The sequence below is a fragment of the Xenia sp. Carnegie-2017 genome, unplaced genomic scaffold (genome assembly GCF_021976095.1).
Source record: "Xenia sp. Carnegie-2017 unplaced genomic scaffold, XeniaSp_v1 HiC_scaffold_21, whole genome shotgun sequence".
Classification (NCBI taxonomy): domain Eukaryota; kingdom Metazoa; phylum Cnidaria; class Anthozoa; order Malacalcyonacea; family Xeniidae; genus Xenia; species Xenia sp. Carnegie-2017.
The window spans coordinates 3,279,226-3,298,491 of NW_025813484.1; the positions used below are offsets into that span (position 1 = coordinate 3,279,226).

The 19,266-nt window shown below is 36.9% G+C and overlaps 2 protein-coding genes across 2 annotated transcripts; both read right to left on the reverse strand.

The window, feature by feature from the left end:
* Positions 1-567: 567 nt before the first annotated feature.
* LOC124444040 (heterogeneous nuclear ribonucleoprotein L-like) lies at positions 568-7,279 on the reverse strand. Its single transcript, XM_046994607.1, has 15 exons — positions 6,971-7,279; positions 6,176-6,263; positions 6,035-6,102; positions 5,864-5,960; positions 5,709-5,797; positions 5,517-5,613; positions 4,950-5,013; positions 2,842-3,116; positions 2,366-2,487; positions 1,725-1,817; positions 1,617-1,648; positions 1,136-1,209; positions 962-1,016; positions 800-895; positions 568-730 (listed from the first exon to the last, which is right to left on the reverse strand). The coding sequence occupies exons 1-15, from the start codon at positions 7,156-7,158 to the stop codon at positions 669-671; spliced, it is 1,500 nt and encodes a 499-aa protein (XP_046850563.1). The 5' UTR covers positions 7,159-7,279; the 3' UTR covers positions 568-668.
* Positions 7,280-7,492: 213 nt separating this feature from the next.
* LOC124444041 (serine/threonine-protein kinase 38-like) lies at positions 7,493-19,266 on the reverse strand. The gene is made up of 15 exons (XM_046994608.1): positions 19,007-19,266; positions 18,855-18,906; positions 16,915-17,040; positions 16,726-16,809; positions 13,973-14,096; positions 13,762-13,879; positions 12,950-12,986; positions 12,674-12,776; positions 12,033-12,094; positions 11,062-11,179; positions 10,869-10,901; positions 10,181-10,271; positions 9,938-10,033; positions 8,908-9,005; positions 7,493-7,969 (listed from the first exon to the last, which is right to left on the reverse strand). The coding sequence occupies exons 1-15, from the start codon at positions 19,144-19,146 to the stop codon at positions 7,857-7,859; spliced, it is 1,395 nt and encodes a 464-aa protein (XP_046850564.1). The 5' UTR covers positions 19,147-19,266; the 3' UTR covers positions 7,493-7,856.

The following is a 19,266-nucleotide window of genomic DNA, read 5'->3' on the forward strand; positions in this document are numbered from 1 at the left end:
GCGATTATAACACAACGAACGACACCTTATACACGAAGTTTTATGCTATGCTTTTTGCGAAAAAATCAACGTAAGACTAGTGGATTTGATTCGGGATGATTTACAATTGATTGCACAACTAATATGCAAGCACATAGGCATTACATTTCAACGTGACGTTTGGTGTGGGCTTTGAAGTGAGAGAGATAAAAATAGCCAAATCATGTCAGGACAACGTGCATGTTATGTAAAAATTCCTTGACTGTTAAATGCAATGTAAAGTTCGTAAGAAATGCGGTAATGATCGCATGTGTTCCACAAATATACAAAATTGATTCCTAAATCTAACTCTTATTCTTAAATAAGAGACTACGGTGGAGATATTGGTTTTAGATTGGATTGGCGATCATCACTTCGCGTATTTGCAGAACACAGAATTATTACCATTAATGTCATCTAGAAAATCTATAATTAAAATGCGACCCCCCCTGCCAAGTGCCCGATAGTGACTGCACTTCCACTTAGACACTGTCAACTTTAGGTAATAAAAGCATTAAATTTCTTGGACATTTGGAAAGGGGAATAAGGTTTCAACACGGATATTAGTTGCTTTATTTCTGAAAACTTTACACTTTTACAATTTATAACGTAAAATCCTAAAAAATCATTATACATGTAAAATATGTTGTTTACGACGTGATTTCGTTCGACGACGAAAAAGCAAGTTTGATTGTGAAGATTGTCTTCGCATCTGAAAGAAGAGGATGCTGTCGATGCAAAATACTTTATCTCAAATCATAAACGACCAAAAACAAATTACCTTCATTTCTAACAACTGTATGGTTCATAGACATAAGCGACCCAAGTGCGCTGCCTACGTCGGACCACTCCAAAAGACCAGTGGCACTTTTAGTCACTAAATGAAAGCAGTGTGTAAAGACATGAATGCTGTTGTTGAAGTATGGAACAATGACATACATACCATTGGGAAAGATCTTGATTTTTAACGGTGGCGTTGTATTTTTCTGTTCAAAGAGCTAGAAAAACAGAGAGCACGCTTTTACTTTGACAAGCCATACGTAAATATATCGTTGTGCCAAAAGAAAATCAACATGAAGACTGTCATATAACGTCACAGAAACTCGATTTTTTGCACCTCTTTTAAGGAATCTTCCGTGCTGTCTGGCGGAGCGTTGTAAAAATGAAGGACTTTCGTAGGTGTGAAACTGCCTGTGTTCAATTATGTTAAGAATACACGTATAAATGATTTTTAGAGTGAAACGTTTGAGTATCGTTACATTTTGTAGATGTAAATCGACCAGATTAGTGTAGTCATGAGCGGGACTTTTGGTGCTGGTATTGACTGATGATTCGACATCTGCAGAGCAATCATCGTGTTTAAAGCTGAGGTTGTGGACATGACTACCGCTGAGCACGACTACCACTGAGCACGACTACCGCTGAGCATGACTACCGCTGAGCACGACTACCGCTAATGTTGTGGAAACGTCAGTGAACATCAGCACCAATAATCCTTGTAAGGAAAGCACTGACATGGAAGATCTTACATCAACAAACATACAATGATTTTTAGTAAACGTACGCTTAACGGAATCAATACAAAACAAAAAGGATACGATTCTTGCTGATGGCCTCTGCGCTGGTGAATCTGAGAATGAACAAAAACAAAATAGTAATTACATTCACAATGCTAAAAGAACATTTACAGTATCTCGGAGTTGTACCTGTGTAATTTTGAATCAAAGAAATCTTTGAATGAAGTTTCTACACTGGGATTGTAGTTTGGAGGGCATGTCAAGCTTGTCTGCTTAGAGAAACTACACAATTATAAAAAAAAATTTTGCAAAATAAATTAAAAGAGAACCTAAAGAAGTATAAAGATACAAAAGTTGTATAATAGGAAAATTAGATGTCCTCGTGGTATCCCCACTTGAAGATGCTTTCAAAAAAAACGTTCAGTAAGTTCTTTAAAGAACAGTTTCGGAAATCCTATATATTCATAAGTTAAAAGTATACAGTACTTATTTATGATCAAGAGGTAGTTATGTAAGCTTTACAAACGGTTTTTCTCAACCTTAACCAATACTTGCACCTTTTACATGGACGTATTTCTGTTTCATATTTGTTGAGCAACACTTTAAACATAGGATAGTATGGTTCACATGAGATGGTACCGTACACATAGGATAGTACGGTGTACATAGGATAGTACGGTGCACATAGGATAGTACCGTACACATAGGATAGTACGGTACACATGAGATAAGACGGTGCAGATAGAATAGTGCGGTGCACATACGATAGTACCGTACACATAGGATAGTGCAGTGCACGTAGGATAGTAAGGTACACAACAGTCCATCACCTGAATTTCACTTCGTAATTAAGCACCTTGCAACCATTGAGATTTTGAATGATTAAAGTACACGACATGTGATCTCCCATTTCCACCATAGCACATCCAGGTTTGCTCGACATTAATTTTACCTAAACAGGAAGGGAATTTGTAAAATGCACCCCATTATTGCGCAAAGAACTTGTTGGACTGTCTAAAAAGATGCTCGCAGTAGCTGTTCAGCGAGTGTTTGGTCGTGCTATGAAAATATTTCGGTTTTCACGTGCTGTAAAAACAATAGAGTTCTTATAGCACGACGACACTTGAAGGTTGGTGAAAATTATCTATACACGAAGCCGGTGGCGTAGCCAAACCGAAAATATGGTAGTGGTACGTAAATATTGCAGGGTTACCTAAGTGTAAAAAAAACATATCTCTAAAAGGACAAATTATTCTAATTATCTTAAATTTACATAGTTTGACTGTAGTATGTAGGTATTACCAACCTTCATTACATTACCAAATGGACAAAGGAGATTGAAAATTCCCTCACAAGACAAGAGATCAGGATCGAATCCATAGGCCATGATGACTGTTGGTCCACCCGGCCCCGCACCCATTGGACCTGGCGGACCAGGTACGAAATCATGCCGTGGGCCGAAGCGTGGATGCATTCCCATACCACGAGGACCTGCGCTCATGTTGGCATTCATTCCAGCGTGATTAAATGAAGGGCGGGTTAGTAAACCACGACCACGACCTGGGGGACCTCGCATTGATTCTATAAAAAAATAAACACGAGGTGTTCAAGCAAATTGATACAGTTTTTGAATGAAGTGAATGGTTTGAATCCAGGTGTATCATTTCATATTTGTAGATGTAGATCGCCGAGGTTAGTCCAGTCCTGTCCTGAGATCACTGACATGGTCGGTGACGACCAATGAACGAAAACACATGGAACGCTTCCTGTAATACAAAACCCAATAATTTTTTGAAGCCGTGATTTTACGCCAGACACGCGTGTGTAGTCAATTATTACTCCGCGAGAGAATCTCGAAACACTACACACGCGTATATGGGGTAAAATCTCGCGTGTCTGACGTAAGATTTGGCTTCAATTATTTGCTTCAGTTCAGGTAGCGTTCCATGAAGTTTAGTTTAATGGTGATGACTGACATTTTGACATGTTTAGCAGTAGTGCCATTTTCGCAGACATCACCAAAACCAACAGTCTTTCTCACGCCGACTACACTAACCTGGACGATCCACATGTACAAACACTTTTTCAAAACTATCAACACAAAACGCTAGAATTAAATAATAAGTGATTGGTTAAGCCAATGCAGATGCAGCAATGTGATTGGTTAAGCTAATGCAGATGCAGCAATGTGACTGGTTAAGCGAATGTAGATGCAGCAATGTGATGGATGGATGTACGAGTTTTGCGGCAAACGTAATTGAATAACTTATTCACGTGACATTGTCCATGATTATGTAAGCAACAATTTCATCCAGTTTCTTTGAGATCCCTGCTCTTGCCAATTCAATGAAATTAGCATTAAAAAAACATGTAACAATAAATTTTAAGTCTTGATGAGTTTTTGATATTTTGCAAAGGGATGATGTATTTTGAATTTCTTGCAAAATGTGGTTAATTTGATCATAGCGCATACGGCATGTCTTAGACTGACGTAATGCATCCCAAGTGTCACAATGACGTAATTCAGGTATTTACGTCATCATTGCATATGCGATATACGACCATTGCTAGATTTTCATTGCGATATGACTCTCTTCGTGCTTTTTTTGACGCATGTCATCGACTACTGCAGAATAAGATATGCATCATGCTTGGTCATTGTCCTTTGCTATTTGCTAAACCACGTCCTTTAACTTCGTGTTTCTGATGAGGAAGATAACATTATGCTTCGTGATACTGCATGTCGTGTGTCAGTATTTGAATTATTTCTTCTCTTCTGCTATGACGATGCTGCACGTGTGATGAAGAAAGCATCGTCAACTGTATTGTTAAGTCTGCATATTATCAGTTCAATGATAGCACATCCTGTTTAAGAGCATCTTCTAACCCGTCTTGCTATGGGGATTTTCTTGTGCACATGTACAATACTATGACTACAATCAATGTTTTGCTATCATGCAATTGACATGTTGACTTCCAGGGGTGAGCTTGAAAATGTGTAACAGAGTACTGCGTGAAGTTGCATTGTCCTGCAAGTGGATGCACAGTACCCCCCAAGTTATTCACTTGAGGATGATGCTGATATGATGCCTGCAGATAAGCCGTGTTGTGCCTTGTTCTTGCTGCTTTCATCAAATACAACAGCTTACTTACAGTTAACTTGAAACAGGCCATTTTGCATCATTCCACAGTTCATGGACAGCACAACAAGCTAACCACACACGATGTAGACATAAAAAAACTTTCAGCAAAACGTCAAGAATAAGATAAACATTAGAATGGACAAAGCAAACTCAAGGTGAAAAATATACCCACTCCATCCCAGTAAGTATAATTATGACACTTCAGTGGCTTGATTTGATTCAAATTTATTCAAGCTGAGAGTATTCAGACAATACTCAGTGAAATACATACCAACAGCGGGTTTAGTGTAATCCCATGTTTCATGATCATTCTTGTACACAGTCAACCGATGTATCTACACCAATTATAATAAGTAAAAATGATGATCAGTCACACATAACGAAGTGAATCATAAAGGGTTATGATATGTTACAAAAGTTACTAATTCTTTGGATTTTCTTTTTTCTTCATGGGTGTTGAAAAAGTTTTTACGGGAGTGAGCTGGTAAGGAAATGACATACAATACGAGAAAGTAGGTTTTAGTTTGAGAAGTTTAGCAGTCAAAGGCATAGTAAAGACTTCAAATATTGCCCAGAAATTCAGTTCAACTGAACTACTGATTTGTCTAGCTAAAATTGAGGGGTTAAAATTTTTCTTAGAGGTAAACAATTGATTTGGAGGAGTGAAATCTGATATTTGCGAGATGGCACCCCCCCAGAAAATCTGTCAATATTTGTACTGTATCATGATTTAACTAATTTCTGAATTTAACATGTTAATTTATACCCTAAACCTAGATTTATGTCAAACTACCATTAAAGTTGTAACAATTTATGAAACTCAGTTCATGCCACATACCTTTGCAAATTCAATCTTTAAAGTGTTTGAACCTTCATAGAGATCCCATCCGTCAAGAGCATCCTTCGCTTGCTGAGCTGACATTGGATTGTCAAATTTTCAAAAAGTTAAGGATTACATACATAGCATGCCCTTCATGCACTGTTGATGGACTGGCAAAGCAAACCAGGAAATATCATCAAAAAAGGATATTCAACCATTGCTTGCAGTTGTCCATGTTTGTTGAATATGACGATTCTTTGAATAAAGCCATATCCTTGAAATACTTCATGTAGGTTATTCTGAAATATATTATAATGACCATTAGGTAAAGGAAATTCATCAACGAAAAGGAAATCATTTCTTACAGTCGTCACTCCATATTGAGGATTTAAAATTGTTAAAAGAAGAATCTTGTTGCCTACAGCATTGGCCATTTCATCATAATTTGGTTCATTTCCATAGCTGAATAAAAACCAAAACAATTTCTTTTCAACACACAACATACCAAGTAACGTGTTGTCAAATGCAATACATACCGTGTAATTTCCTGACTCTTTGAGAAGTTAAAGAAAGCTGTTTGCCCGCATATGGATACATCATTCTTCTAAATATTTCACCAATTTAAAATGTCAATACCAACATCATAATTACCATTGGCCAAAAATGGAAGTACATACCTGACATTTATCGAGGAGATTTTCGGCACTCTCAACTGTATCAAACTCAACCAGTGCTTGTCGTTTTTTGGGTATCAACTTTACACAACTAGAAAAATCATACATAACCTCAGGAAATGACCTATTTCCCTTTGTTCTTCACTGTTGTCCTTGTGAACAACAAAGGATGATGGGGTTCTGACACACATTAGGGAACTCCTCTAGCCAATCCACTGCAATAAATAAATGTGCTTGATATAACCAACACCAGCTGGCACACTAAGTCAAAATCTAGCTCCCAGGAGTTTATGAGAGTTGATAACACATCTTCCACCTTTTTCACTCTTCAGTCGCAGGAAAATAATACTTAATTGCCTGACTTCATAAAATATACCGCAGAAATACAAAACTGTTGCCAAATCATATGTACTACGATGATAAGACCAAAAGACGGCCAATTACCAAGTCTGTAATTGGCATTTCTAAAAATATTCTCAACTCTTTTTTCATCTACTTTTTATAATTAATAAGACGTCAACACCATTTATCAAAAAGCTTTGAAAAACAGGTTCGTCAAATTGCATTAAAGCCAAAAATCATTCGACAAAAATCATCATAGGAAGCAATAATTCGATGATATAATCAGGTGTTGGGCCACGCAACTCATAAAACACGTCTTACTGATTCAACCAATAACCTGAAGGAGTTTCGCTTTTTAGCAAAGTTTTCTTTCTCCAATCTAATCCTTTCCTTTTTACCTCTCACTTCATATCACCAATTGTAGTTTTCGAACATCGATAAAAGAAAAATTCTTACCAAACGCGACCATATTCTTTGAGCGACTGCACAATATCGAAGTCAGTAGCACCTTCGGCAACATTCCGAACGTGAACAACTTTCGACGGAGGAGAATAATGCGGATTGTCTGAGTCAAAGAGTGATTTCGCTGCCCCATCCTCGAGCTTCATTCGTTTAACAGACGGTCCTTCATTGTTGTTAGACATCACGATCAGCTTTTTCTAGTTGATGAACGAACTCAACGAAGATGCAGTGATGCACAAAGTTGAGTGTAAGGAAACTTTCGTGATTCGTCCTAGATCGTCTTTCTTCAGGATTTCGTTAAAAATGAATCCACTGTCAGGCATGCCAATCTATGCAGCGGTTGGATACATCAACGATACTTCATGTAGCTAGCCATTCAACAGCTCATTACATGTGTTCTAAAGGTGCTATTAGTCAAAATTATCCTGCACGGGGAATAAAAAGATCTACGCATGATTAAAGTACACTTTAAACATATTACTAGGTCAGTTGAGTCAGAATGGACAAGGAACAAGGTTCGACGCTCGAAATATATACATCAAATTTCAACATCAATAGCTAGCTATTTAACAGCTGATCAATTAAATTAGTGTCTTTCGAAGATTGATAATTAAAGTAATATACAAGCGAGCGCATGAAATTTCCTATAGTCTAGTGATAAATATGAAGAAACTATGTCGGTCGTTCAATTCAAAATTGAAGAAGAATTCTGACTTTTTCTTTAGAAAAACATATTCTCCAATTTCAGTGGAGTCGAGTTCAATCAGAATGAGTGTAATTCTGATGGACACTAACAGGGGGAATAGTTACAAGACTGACCATAATTCTATAAATTACACAGTGCTAATATCAACATAATATCAATTGAAAGTAGTCTATTTTACATGGGGAACCCAAGAGGCCTGCCTCGTTGGGTAAGACCTTCAAATCGCTTGAAGGTGTAGTTAAGAAAGACCCAGTCTTTTTTGTTCGATTGTGCCTTTGATGAACTGTCTAAAAAGCAACAACAGAAAATGAATGCAGACCGATATTGCGGTATACAACATAGACAGACGAAGCAACGAAACAAATTGAAACAACGAGTAAATTGACATGGAATTGAATATTTTTTTCTTTTGAAAAAATGTGACGATCAACTGGGGGTAAATTCAGTTCCTAAACCAAAGGTAAAGCTAAGTCTGAGTAAGTGACACTTTAATGGAAAGAAAACTTCAAAAGGACGTCAAGTAATGATAAGCAAAGGAAACGTTGAATGCTTTTGATGTAGATCGTCCCGATTAGTAGAGTCCTGAGAAGGACTGTTGTTGTTGATATTGACTGACATTTCAACATCCTTACCGGTAATCATTTGACTCTGAAGATGACTACCGCTAAGGTTGTCGAAACGTCAGTCAACATGAACAGCAACAGTCCTTCTCAGGACTCTACTACAGCTAAGGATGTCGAAACGTCAGTCAACATGAACAGTCGCTAAGGTTGTCGAAACGTCAGTCAACATGAACAGCAACAGTCCTTCTCAGGACTCTACTACAGCTAAGGATGTCGAAACGTCAGTCAACATGAACAGCAACAGTCCTTCTCAGGACTCTACTACAGCTAAGGATGTCGAAACGTCAGTCAACATGAACAGCAACAGTCCTTCTCAGGACTCTACTACAGCTAAGGATGTCGAAACGTCAGTCAACATGAACAGCAACAATCCTTCTCAGGACTCTACTACAGCTAAGGATGTCGAAACGTCAGTCAACATGAACAGCAACAGTCCTTCTCAGGACTCTACTAACCTGGACGATCTAATCTACATCACATCTACAAACATACAACGATACCTTCGGGTTCAAACAATTCATATTAAAATATTTTGTGGTCGTATTTCGCAAAGATCAAATACGAGCTAGACTGGTAAAATAATTCATTGACGAAATGCTTACTGGAAGGTTGGAAATTCATATCTAAATCAGGAAATTCGTCGAAGTTTGAAGTATCGTCGATACTCTTAACTTCAACAGGAATAGGAGCAGGTCGATCTCTGTAAGGAGAAAATAAGCGTAAAATGTGAAATTATTCGAGATTCGGCAATAACGTTCGGATAATTTGTGAAATATTATGATTTTATTGTGAAACAAAATAACAACTTACTTATAAGCTAACAACGATATTACAATAAGTTCTGAATATCACTTAATATGACATGTGTCATACCTACTCAATCATGCATGCAATGCTATGTTGTTTATGTTTTTCGCATGATGTTCATATCTTAATATAAAAAATAATGGAAGACTGAGATTTGATTTCTATTAGAAAGGACTTTCAACTACGATTTACGTAGCTAGTTGATACGATGAGTGAATTTTCTAAACTGTCTCTACACATATCTCATGTTTTTCATATCTAGCTATACCTATTCATTTACCCACATATGTGTCATTTGACATACTATATCCATTCATGTACCCCTGTGTATACGTCAACTGAAAAGCGATACCTATTCATACACGAAGATATGTCAAATGGAGCTATATCCATTCATATACCCATGTACGTGTCATCTGACAAGCTATATCAATTCATATACCCATGTACGTGTCATCTGACAAGCTATATCCATTCATATACCCATCTACGTGTCATCTGACAAGCTATATCCATTCATATACCCATGTACGTGTCATCTGACAAGCTATATCAATTCATATATACCCATGTACGTGTCATCTGACAAGCTATCCAATTCATATACCCATGTAACGTGTCATCTGACAAGCTATATCCATTCATATAAATGTACGCCATTCCACAAGCTGTATCAATTCATATACCCATTTATGTGTCAGGTAACAAGCAATAACTATTCATTTGTGTGTGTTCTCAGCCCTCAGTCAGGTTCGATTCATTCAGCAAAGCTTATTGTACCTAGATGTACGTGTATCCATTCAATTTAAATCCACTTTAACATACCTTATATGTTGCCAATCAACTCCACGTAAAAAAGAATGTTGTTTTATCTCATCGACGCCATTCGTCCCGATTCTGTCTTCGCATTCACAACAAAGTCTATAATCAACGACCATAAAAAACCGCTGTCTATTACAACTAATACAAAAAAATTCGAGTTTCATAATGACATAACACCTTCATCCAATCCTTATTCGAGATTGATTCGCAAAAAAAATCATATAATAATCGTAAATTACACTTTACCTTTGAATAAGATTCGTAGATTCGTGTGATATTGGTATTTCTGGAGGAAAAACCAAAGTCTCCTTCCAATTCATTACCTTTCTATACGTTTCTAATGGAAGAAAGACCTTTGATCAGAACCAATTCAACTTTATTATATGGGAAGCGTCACTTCCGGCAAAATGGCGCGCTTTGATTTGCTCAGAAGCAATTTTGCCGGTCCATTATTTTCCAGAAATCGACCACGATCAAAAACGCGTAATTTTACAGTCAAATGTAAACAATCTTCGTAAAGCAAACAGCAAAACGCAAAGAAAAACGAAACAAAAAAACCATTTGCGAATGTGAGTCGAAGGAAAAACACTTGGAAAACAGTTACACTATCCATACAATACAATTTGAAACGATTTCTTTTTTACTGACAAGAAGCAGAAAAGTGAAAGTCAAACGTAAAAAACAGCAAGTACGAGAAAGCTTCGCTTCAGGTCAAATAATCCCATATAATAAACCTTTTAATAACCTCGCTTTGTCAGTCTTTACGGAGAAATATCAGACCTCTGTCTTTTTGTACAAACCTCGCCCTACGGGCTCTGTCTGTACAAACTAACGTCGGTCCGATATTTCTCCGTAAAAATCTCGCGCTCGGTTATTAAGGGTTTGGTAATCAAGAGGTTGAGTTGCGAGGTTAAATAATTTAACGAATACAAACCTTGCGGTGCTTCTGAACAAAAAGGTGGATAACCTTGACGTAGAAAAAAAAGATACTCTTAAATACTACTGAGTACTTTTAAGTAGTATTACATGCACATTACATACTACAAGATACTATCAGAGGACAAGTCACCGCCCAATAATGATTCAAAGGCAAAATTCATCAAACGAAGCTCAAAGCAAAAACTCACCAATCAACATTTCGTATAATATTACACCTAAACTCCACCAGTCAGATGTCTTGGTGTAACCGTTTTGTTGGAATACTTCTGGAGCGATGTAGTCGGGCGTTCCCACTGTCGAATATGCCTGAAATTATAACCTAAGGTTAAACTAAATACATTAATTGTATGGTATATCCCTGACTGTGATTTAGTGGATTTAAAACTTCACTTGCATATATGCAAATAACCATAGAGCAGTGTAACCATGTGTGCAAATAACCATAGAGCAGTGTAACCATGTATACAAATAACTATAGAGCAGTGTAAACATGTATGCAAATAACCATAGAGCAGTGTAAACATGTATGCAAATAACCATAGAGCAGTGTAACCATGTATGCAAATAACCATAGAGCAGTGTAACCATGTATACAAATAACCATAGAGCAGTGTAAACATACATGCAAACAACCATAGAGCAGTGTAACCATGTATGCAAATAACCATAGAGCAGTGTAACCATGTATGCAAATAACCATAGAGCAGTGTAACCATGTATGCAAACAACCATAGAGCAGTGTAACCATGTATACAAATAACCATAGAGCAATGTAAACATACATGCAAACAACCATAGAGCAGTGTAATCATGTATGTAAATAACCACAGAGCAGTGTAACCATATATATGCAAATTCTAAGAGAAGACTTGGTCGAATAAGTTTCAAGCCCTCCCTCCTGTTTTGAAGTTTGTAACTATGTAAAGCAGGTGGGAGAGTCTAAAGCTTATCCGACCACATCTAGTAAAAACATTTCATGTTCGGCCACACTGTGTACGAAAGCGTCCTCATTGACGTAGTCGACAAATCTAAACGACTGCGATTGGTCAACACTTCCTCGATGACAGCGTTAATCACAATAAGATTAATATAAGTGTGCCTTGCAAGAAAAGATCAAAGATTGCAGGATCGGTTCAATTTGTAAGATTATCTCATTTACCAAAGCCCTTCTCATGCGTTTCCATGTGGCAGCCTTTCGCTTGGAATCCATCGGATCGTTGACTGCAAAGCACAAAACTCAATCAAAACAGTGGCGAGAAAAATTGTCACTTAGCACAGTGAAAAATCTTTAAGCTCGAACCCTAAGCAAGCAACTTGCATTCATGATTTAGTTTAGTATGGTCATTATATTTAATAATAGAGCTAAACTTTGTATATAGCAAAAATTATCTTTTAGCTCCATAGATGGCTAATGTTATTTTACTGCTTTGTGATTTGTGTAATTGTATTTGTACAAAAGCACGCCCTCGTGGAAATCAACTTCGGTTGACGAGACCAGCATGTCATAACAAAGACTTCCATTCATTCACTCATTCGTTCGTTCGTTCATTCATTCATTAAGCTAAATTAGTAGTTAGGCATTCAAGTCCTAAGTACGAGCTGGGGGATCAATCACTTCGTACACAACTTCGCATACAACGAAAAAACGTTATTAGATGTAGATTTTCCAGGTTAGAACTGTTAGTGTTAAAATGACTAGCTACCGCTAAATTTCTCAAGACTGCACTAGCCTGGGTGATGTACACATACAAACATGTAACGATACTCCACAAGGTTCAAATCATTCAATACAACACGCACCGAAATCGTGCATATCTTGAGGTTGAAGTTCACGATAATAATCAGTGCGATGTGCTTTCTTCAAACCGGTACACAAGCCAAAATCTGCCAGTTTTATATGACCCTAAGAAATGGCAAAATTGTTCAGATAAAGAAGCGAATGTAAGAGCGTTGAAAGCGGACCCGGGGACATAATTTGGAACCGCATGACTTACTGTAAATAAATGAAACTAAAATTCAATTTGTGCCGACAGAATTGTGATTACTCGTTGATCAAAAAAAGGAAGCTGGTCTTACCCTGCTGTCCAGCAACAAGTTGTCCGGTTTTATATCCCTGTAAAACATAAAATGTCGAGAGATTACTAGAAGAAATTGATAAATATACACCATTCAGGATCATACAAAGTACTCTCTCTTAAACGTTCACAGTTCAAGACCAGATGAGTATTCTCGCTTCATAACACAGTTGAAGACAGTATCAGTACAATTCTCTCTCTTAAACCTCGCGATCAAGAGACCATTTTTTACAAGCCTTTGATCAAAAATACCCTTAGCTACGCAGGGATTACCATCTTCAAAGTGTAGTTAAAATTGTTTCGGACGCCGGTCAGATCCCAACTTTGTACACAGTAAAAAAAACATTTCATTTGATTGAGACGTGATGAAATATCTTCAAAGTTGAATAACGATTACATCGGCTGGACTTTTTAAAAATGAAATGGCTATAAGTTTATGGCTGGTAGGTCAGGTTCACAGCAATGGCATCGATCGCGAGTTCCAATGCTCTGGACCCGTTATTGTACAGAACGAACTACATGTATGTATAAAAATAAAAGTTTCTCCGGATTGTATATAAAATGATTTTATTGAGCTTTCAACTCGGTGCTCACTCAGCCTCACACACAGTTGAGTGCGACACAAAAATCATTTCGCTAATCAACAGCAAACTCATTTCTCCATCAATGGCAAGATTTTTGTCAAAGTATTTCAAATCAAGCAATCAGTAGAGAGAGAGAAAATAGCGTCTTTGAATAGTTGTGAGGTGATATTGAAGCCTCACTCATTGAGTGGGAAAGTGAGTGAGCTTTAGAATACACGGGAGATTTTACCTGTGAATAAAGCCCAATGTGTGAATGGAATCAATGGCTAACACCGACTCAGCAATGTACATGCGTGCTTCTTCTTCCGTAAAGGTATCTTTCTTCATTAACATCGTCATTAAATCTCCTAAAATAGATCAGTAGCTGCGTAAGCAAAACATCAACCCATACGGCTCTTATGACAAGCACGCCACGCATCGAAAGAAGAATAGTCTAATACCGCCGGGAAGAAACTCCATCACTAAATACAAGAATTGTGTATCTTGGAATGAAAAATACATCTTTACAACCCAAGGATTCTCTGCTTCAGCTAAGACATCTCTTTCTGCTCGGACGTGAGCAACCTGGAGCAATGGAAAAATAAAACATGAGCGTTCCAGAAGAGATAAAGATACCGGTCATCGCTCAAAATGTTGCAACACGACGTAAGCAATTCTTGTCCAATAGGGTGCTAACGTTCAAACATCTCTAAGGCATTCAGAAATATTAGAAATTTTTCCCCAGCACCCTTTAAGAAAATATATGTGCTCGTACCAGATCACCAAAGCAATTGTCACAGACAAAAAGAATTTCAATAAACAGTATTCCTAATCCACCTTTCCGACAGTAAACACATGTGTGAAAAATACGAGATCAAATTACAAAAGTCAAACAATCAAATGGTCGGACATAGTATAGTATATGTAAAATAGTGACAATAAATAGAAAGATGCTCTTGGGGCATTTGTAAATCTTATTTTAGAAATCAAGAACGACTAATTATAAATACAAAAGGTGTAAGAGTGAATAAAAACCATTTTCCGTCAAATCAAAGGAAAGCTTGGATATGACATGCAATATGCAGATACAAAGTTATAGAGAAAAATAAAAACATCTCTAACATTATCACGGATTTTCTCGCTCAGTCACAAATTTTCGAATAAATCATCTGTGTATGCGCAGTCATCTTGAGCATACGCAGTCGACTTGACCAGCTGCACAAGTTCATGGTCATGGCAACGACCAACTGCATCTACTTGCACTGATTTTTAAGTAAATAGCATGCTTAGTAACAATTTAATAAAAAAAATCATCTGCGCATGCGCTCGAGCATATAGTATGCAGTGGCTTAGGGGCCCAGACTTCGGTCGCGACCGCACTCTCCCTGCGTACCCTGAGCAAAGCCTATCGCAGGTGATCTCAGGGTCTGATGGGCGGAAGCTTGCTATTGGCATGTCCCAAGTAGCATAGCGTGGAGGGGCCGAAATCTCCTACCGTTAACATGCGGCGTTCTAGTGCCTTACATATAAGAAGATATCGGGAAGCATAAACCGAAAACGGGGTTTTTTGCTTTCGAATTTTATCTTTTGTTTACAAAAGTTCTTATCATAAAGAAACTAGAGAATCCAAGAATACTGCAAAGGTTCAAACAGCTTCTGCCTTCTTGAATTACAATTTAAACCAACTCTAAACATGTTCATACATTTTTTACTCGTTACCTTTTACAATGTAACTTTCTCATAACTCGCTCGTGATGAACGAAAGCCTCCTTATTCAACATAACTCTCTCATCATGAACGAAAGCGTCCATGGGGCTTCATGGAAAAAAGGGATTATCTACTTTATTATAATAGTTTCTGCAAAGATAACGTTTAATAGGCCATGCAACTTGTATCTTCCAAATTGAACTTCGCTTTCAGCCCTTATGTTATAAAATTTTAATGCATTTTTGACAAAAAATTTCTTTTTACTTAACAATATTTTCATGATTCAATCTAGAAAGTAGCTTCACTTTTCGAGGAATTTTGCGATTAAATAGTACACTTTTCGGATTCAAAGGACTTCTTTTGATCGCATAGAGACAGCCGTTCAATTTATTACGTAAGTGCATGTTCTATGCATTTCGTTGTAAGAAACCACCCTACCAAAGAATATTCGGATCCGAGTTAAGCTGCATCGAGCGAAGAAAATTGAAGAATTTTTTTAACTATTACTTTTATGTTTGTAAATGTAGATCGTCCAGGTTGGTATAGTCCTGAGAAGGACTGTTTTTGTTGTTGTTGACTGACGTTTCGACACCTTAGCGGTAGTCATCTTCAGAGTCAAATGAGGAGTAAACGTCAGGTTAGCCGTATTTGTTATCTGGTTCTTACGTCATTGTATTGTGTTTACTCCTCATTTGACTCTGAAGATAACTACCGCTAAGGTTGTCGAAACTTCAGTCAACAACAACAAAAACAGTCCTTCTCAGGACTATACCAACCTGGACGATCTACATCTAAAAACATGTGACGATACTCCCGGGTTCAAACCATTTACTTTATTACTTGAAAGAATGTTTTATGCAGTGCGGTGTTTGAAATTAAATGTAGATATGATCTTCGCACTTTGCTGGACAATTTAAGCAATCATCAGCAATCATAAGCAATCATGAAGATCATATCTACATTTAAGATCATATCTACATTTAATTTACTTTATTACTTTTATGATATTTATGATTCGATGTATCACGAGACTCCAGATGAGATTCATGACTGCCTTTGAATACAATTAACACATATTCATAATAAGACAATGTTTTATGTTATCATTTAGCGTCATCGTAATTTTATACATTTAAATTTATAGCTATAGCTTAAAATTTCATTTTTACGTATATAACTTGTAAATGAATCTGAAAAGTCAGTTTTAGGAGATTTTATCCATCAATAATAATAATAGTGATTAATGATTATAAGACAGAGAAACCAAACATGTAATAAAATAACAGTTCAAAATTTGTATGGCTTACTTTTTGCGCTTTATGCAGCTGGAATCCGTTCTAGATATTCTTAAATCACGCCGTAAAGGGCCGTAACAATCCTTACAAAAAAGTTAATAGCGCGACAACATGCCAGTGTTCAAGCTTTCCTTCAATCGTTGATTTTATAACAAATTAAACAGGCAGCGATGAAAACTATGAGAAATTTACAAAATTGAAACCCTGCAAACCTGTTCCTTTTCCAACATATCGGCTTTCCTGAGAATCTTCATTGCATATACATGGCCTGTGTCTTTCTTTTGAACCAATCGAACCTAAATCAACGAATTCGGCAATCAACGTTGCTTAAAAGCAATATACAATCTATGTCATATAAGATCAACGTAAAAACATGACATCATTAATCCATGCATGTACACTGACCTCCCAAACGCTCCTCTTCCTATCACCTTTAAGGAATCAAAATCATCTTTACCAAGTCTTGATCTTTTTAATCTCAAAAATTCTGTCTCCTTCTGCGCATGAAGTGCTCTCCTCTCCGCTTTCTGTAAACAGGATGTGGCATCATGAAGATCTTAAAGACTATATCAACTGGACCTAAATCCTATATCCTACATTTTAAGCCCAAATCAAGTGCCAATTGCGCATAAAATTAACGCATGATCGTCACTATGACATCAAGGAATACAAGAAACACTGATAAAAATAACATCATGTTTTACAGCTCAGTCAATGACTTAGCACTCAACAAATGAAATGATATGCAGGACAACATTGATATATCTGACATAATGTTGTACAAGTCAATAATGACTTAGTGCATAAAGAATGTTAAGGGGATACTGTCCTGTACTGAATTATTTCATGATATTGTTCTACATGTTAGTGAATGAACTTAGCATATAATGAACGTAAGAGGATATTGTCACACAGAACATTGATATAAATGACATCACGATTTACATGTTAGTGAATGACTTAGCATACAATGAACGTAAGGGGATATTGTCACACAGAACATTGATAGAAATGACATCACGATTTACATGTTAGTGAATGACTTAGCATACAATGAACGTAAGGGGATATTGTCACACAGAACATTGATATAAATGACATCACAATTTACATGTTAGTGAATGACTTAGCATACAATGAACGTAAGGGGATATTGTCACACAGAACATTGATATAAATGACATCACGATTTACATGTTAGTGAATGACTTAGCACATAAAGTTTTATTGCACATGTTTTACAAGATAACCAAATATCGGATGAATTGCAACCATGTATTTTAAGTTGCTAAAATACAAAGCATAATTCATGCAAGGGTCCATGAAAAGTCTCAGTTTTAGCATAATAGGTATTTGAATTTGTACAAACATCATTCATATGTTGAATATCATTAAGTAATTTGAAGCAAAGATCCCCAGACAAGTGTCATTATCTGCTGGATGATGAACAAAACCGGAAAATGTTTTCTCATATGCATGAGGTGACCATTCATGTTTGCATGTATGTTGATAAGCACATTTATCGTAAGTAGGTTATGCTTAATAACATAATTCCAGGTCACTTATCCTTGGTTTATAAGCAAATTAAAGTGAACAGATTTTTTTTTGGTTATGGGTCACAGAGCAATACGTTTGGTGGCTATGTGGTAGTATTTGTTGCTTAACAGAGCCAAGAATGCATGTGGCTTATGATAACAGCAGCTCACAACGATGTGTGAGAAGAAAACACTTTCATAGACTCAATAACAAGATGCCAATTACAAGGTAAGCCTTGATATGTCCTTTCATCAATATCAGCCCGAGTTTACAGCTGTGTAAGTGATGCAAAACAAACTGAGTCAGTGACAAACAGTAGCCTGGAATGGAATGCAAAACAATGTGGACTCATTTGCCTGAAATGTGGTAGACTTATCACATCATCCACATTGTTTTGGCCCAATGGGATTGATGGAATGCAAACCTCTTCACTTGAGGGCAAAGTTTGACAAAATACAATTAATTTGCATGAGAATTAATCATGCCACATTCAAAGCAAATGAAAATGCAGGTAGCATGCATAAGAATAAAAATACATAGCAACCACAAAAACAACAGTTCTCCCTGACAGAAAGAAAAAAATATTGCAAAATTTAAGTCAAAAAATCTACTCAAACTCGGTATTCAAAAATAGACAAGATTCGTTGAAATGATTCATTTACTGCAATTGACATACCTTACCAAGCTAACTTAATTGCCTTGACAAATGCCAAAAGAACATTCATTTCGTAAAGGAGTAAGATCATTCCAGATACTTTACAAGAAAGTTCGCAAAGTCGATAGCATTATATGTGGCAAAACATACCTCTTGCACAGTTAGACCTTGTTCTTCCATGGCTGCCTCCAGGGAGCGCAGTCTGAATGAAATTCACAGAAAACGAAACAAACACTGTAAAGTGAACATTCTTGAAAAGGGAGATGGCGAACATTAAACGAACTTCGTATTCAATTCAATACCTTGACTTTCTATCTTTATGCTGAGCTAAAAGATTGGAATAGAAAGACTGAAGAGACACCTTCGTCTTTGCCGCTTTCTCGAGCGTATGGGGCGAAAATCGCTCTCGCGATCCGGTAGTGTTAGACGTTGTAGGCCACATTATGAGTCGCTCTACGCTGCCGCACTAACAATGCATATTCAAAAAACGTAAGTCAGTTTTCATCCCATAAGTAAACAATTTCCAACAATTTCATCTTGTTGTTGTCGTGTGGACGTCTTG

Excerpts from the sequence above, each read along its gene's own strand:
- LOC124444040 (XM_046994607.1), bottom strand. The coding sequence starts at position 7,158 with ATGTCTAACAACAATGAAGGACCGTCTGTTAAACGAATGAAGCTCGAG. Across the intron at positions 6,264-6,970 it reads AAAGAATATGGTCGCGTTTG|TTGTGTAAAGTTGATACCCA; the intron begins GTAAGAATTTTT and ends TGATTTTTCTAG. Across the intron at positions 6,103-6,175 it reads ATCTCCTCGATAAATGTCAG|AAGAATGATGTATCCATATG; the intron begins GTATGTACTTCC and ends TGAAATATTTAG.
- LOC124444041 (XM_046994608.1), bottom strand. The coding sequence starts at position 19,146 with ATGTGGCCTACAACGTCTAACACTACCGGATCGCGAGAGCGATTTTCG. Across the intron at positions 17,041-18,854 it reads AAGGTCTAACTGTGCAAGAG|AAAGCGGAGAGGAGAGCACT; the intron begins GTATGTTTTGCC and ends TCCTGTTTACAG. Across the intron at positions 9,006-9,937 it reads GTTGATTGGCAACATATAAG|AGATCGACCTGCTCCTATTC; the intron begins GTATGTTAAAGT and ends TTCTCCTTACAG.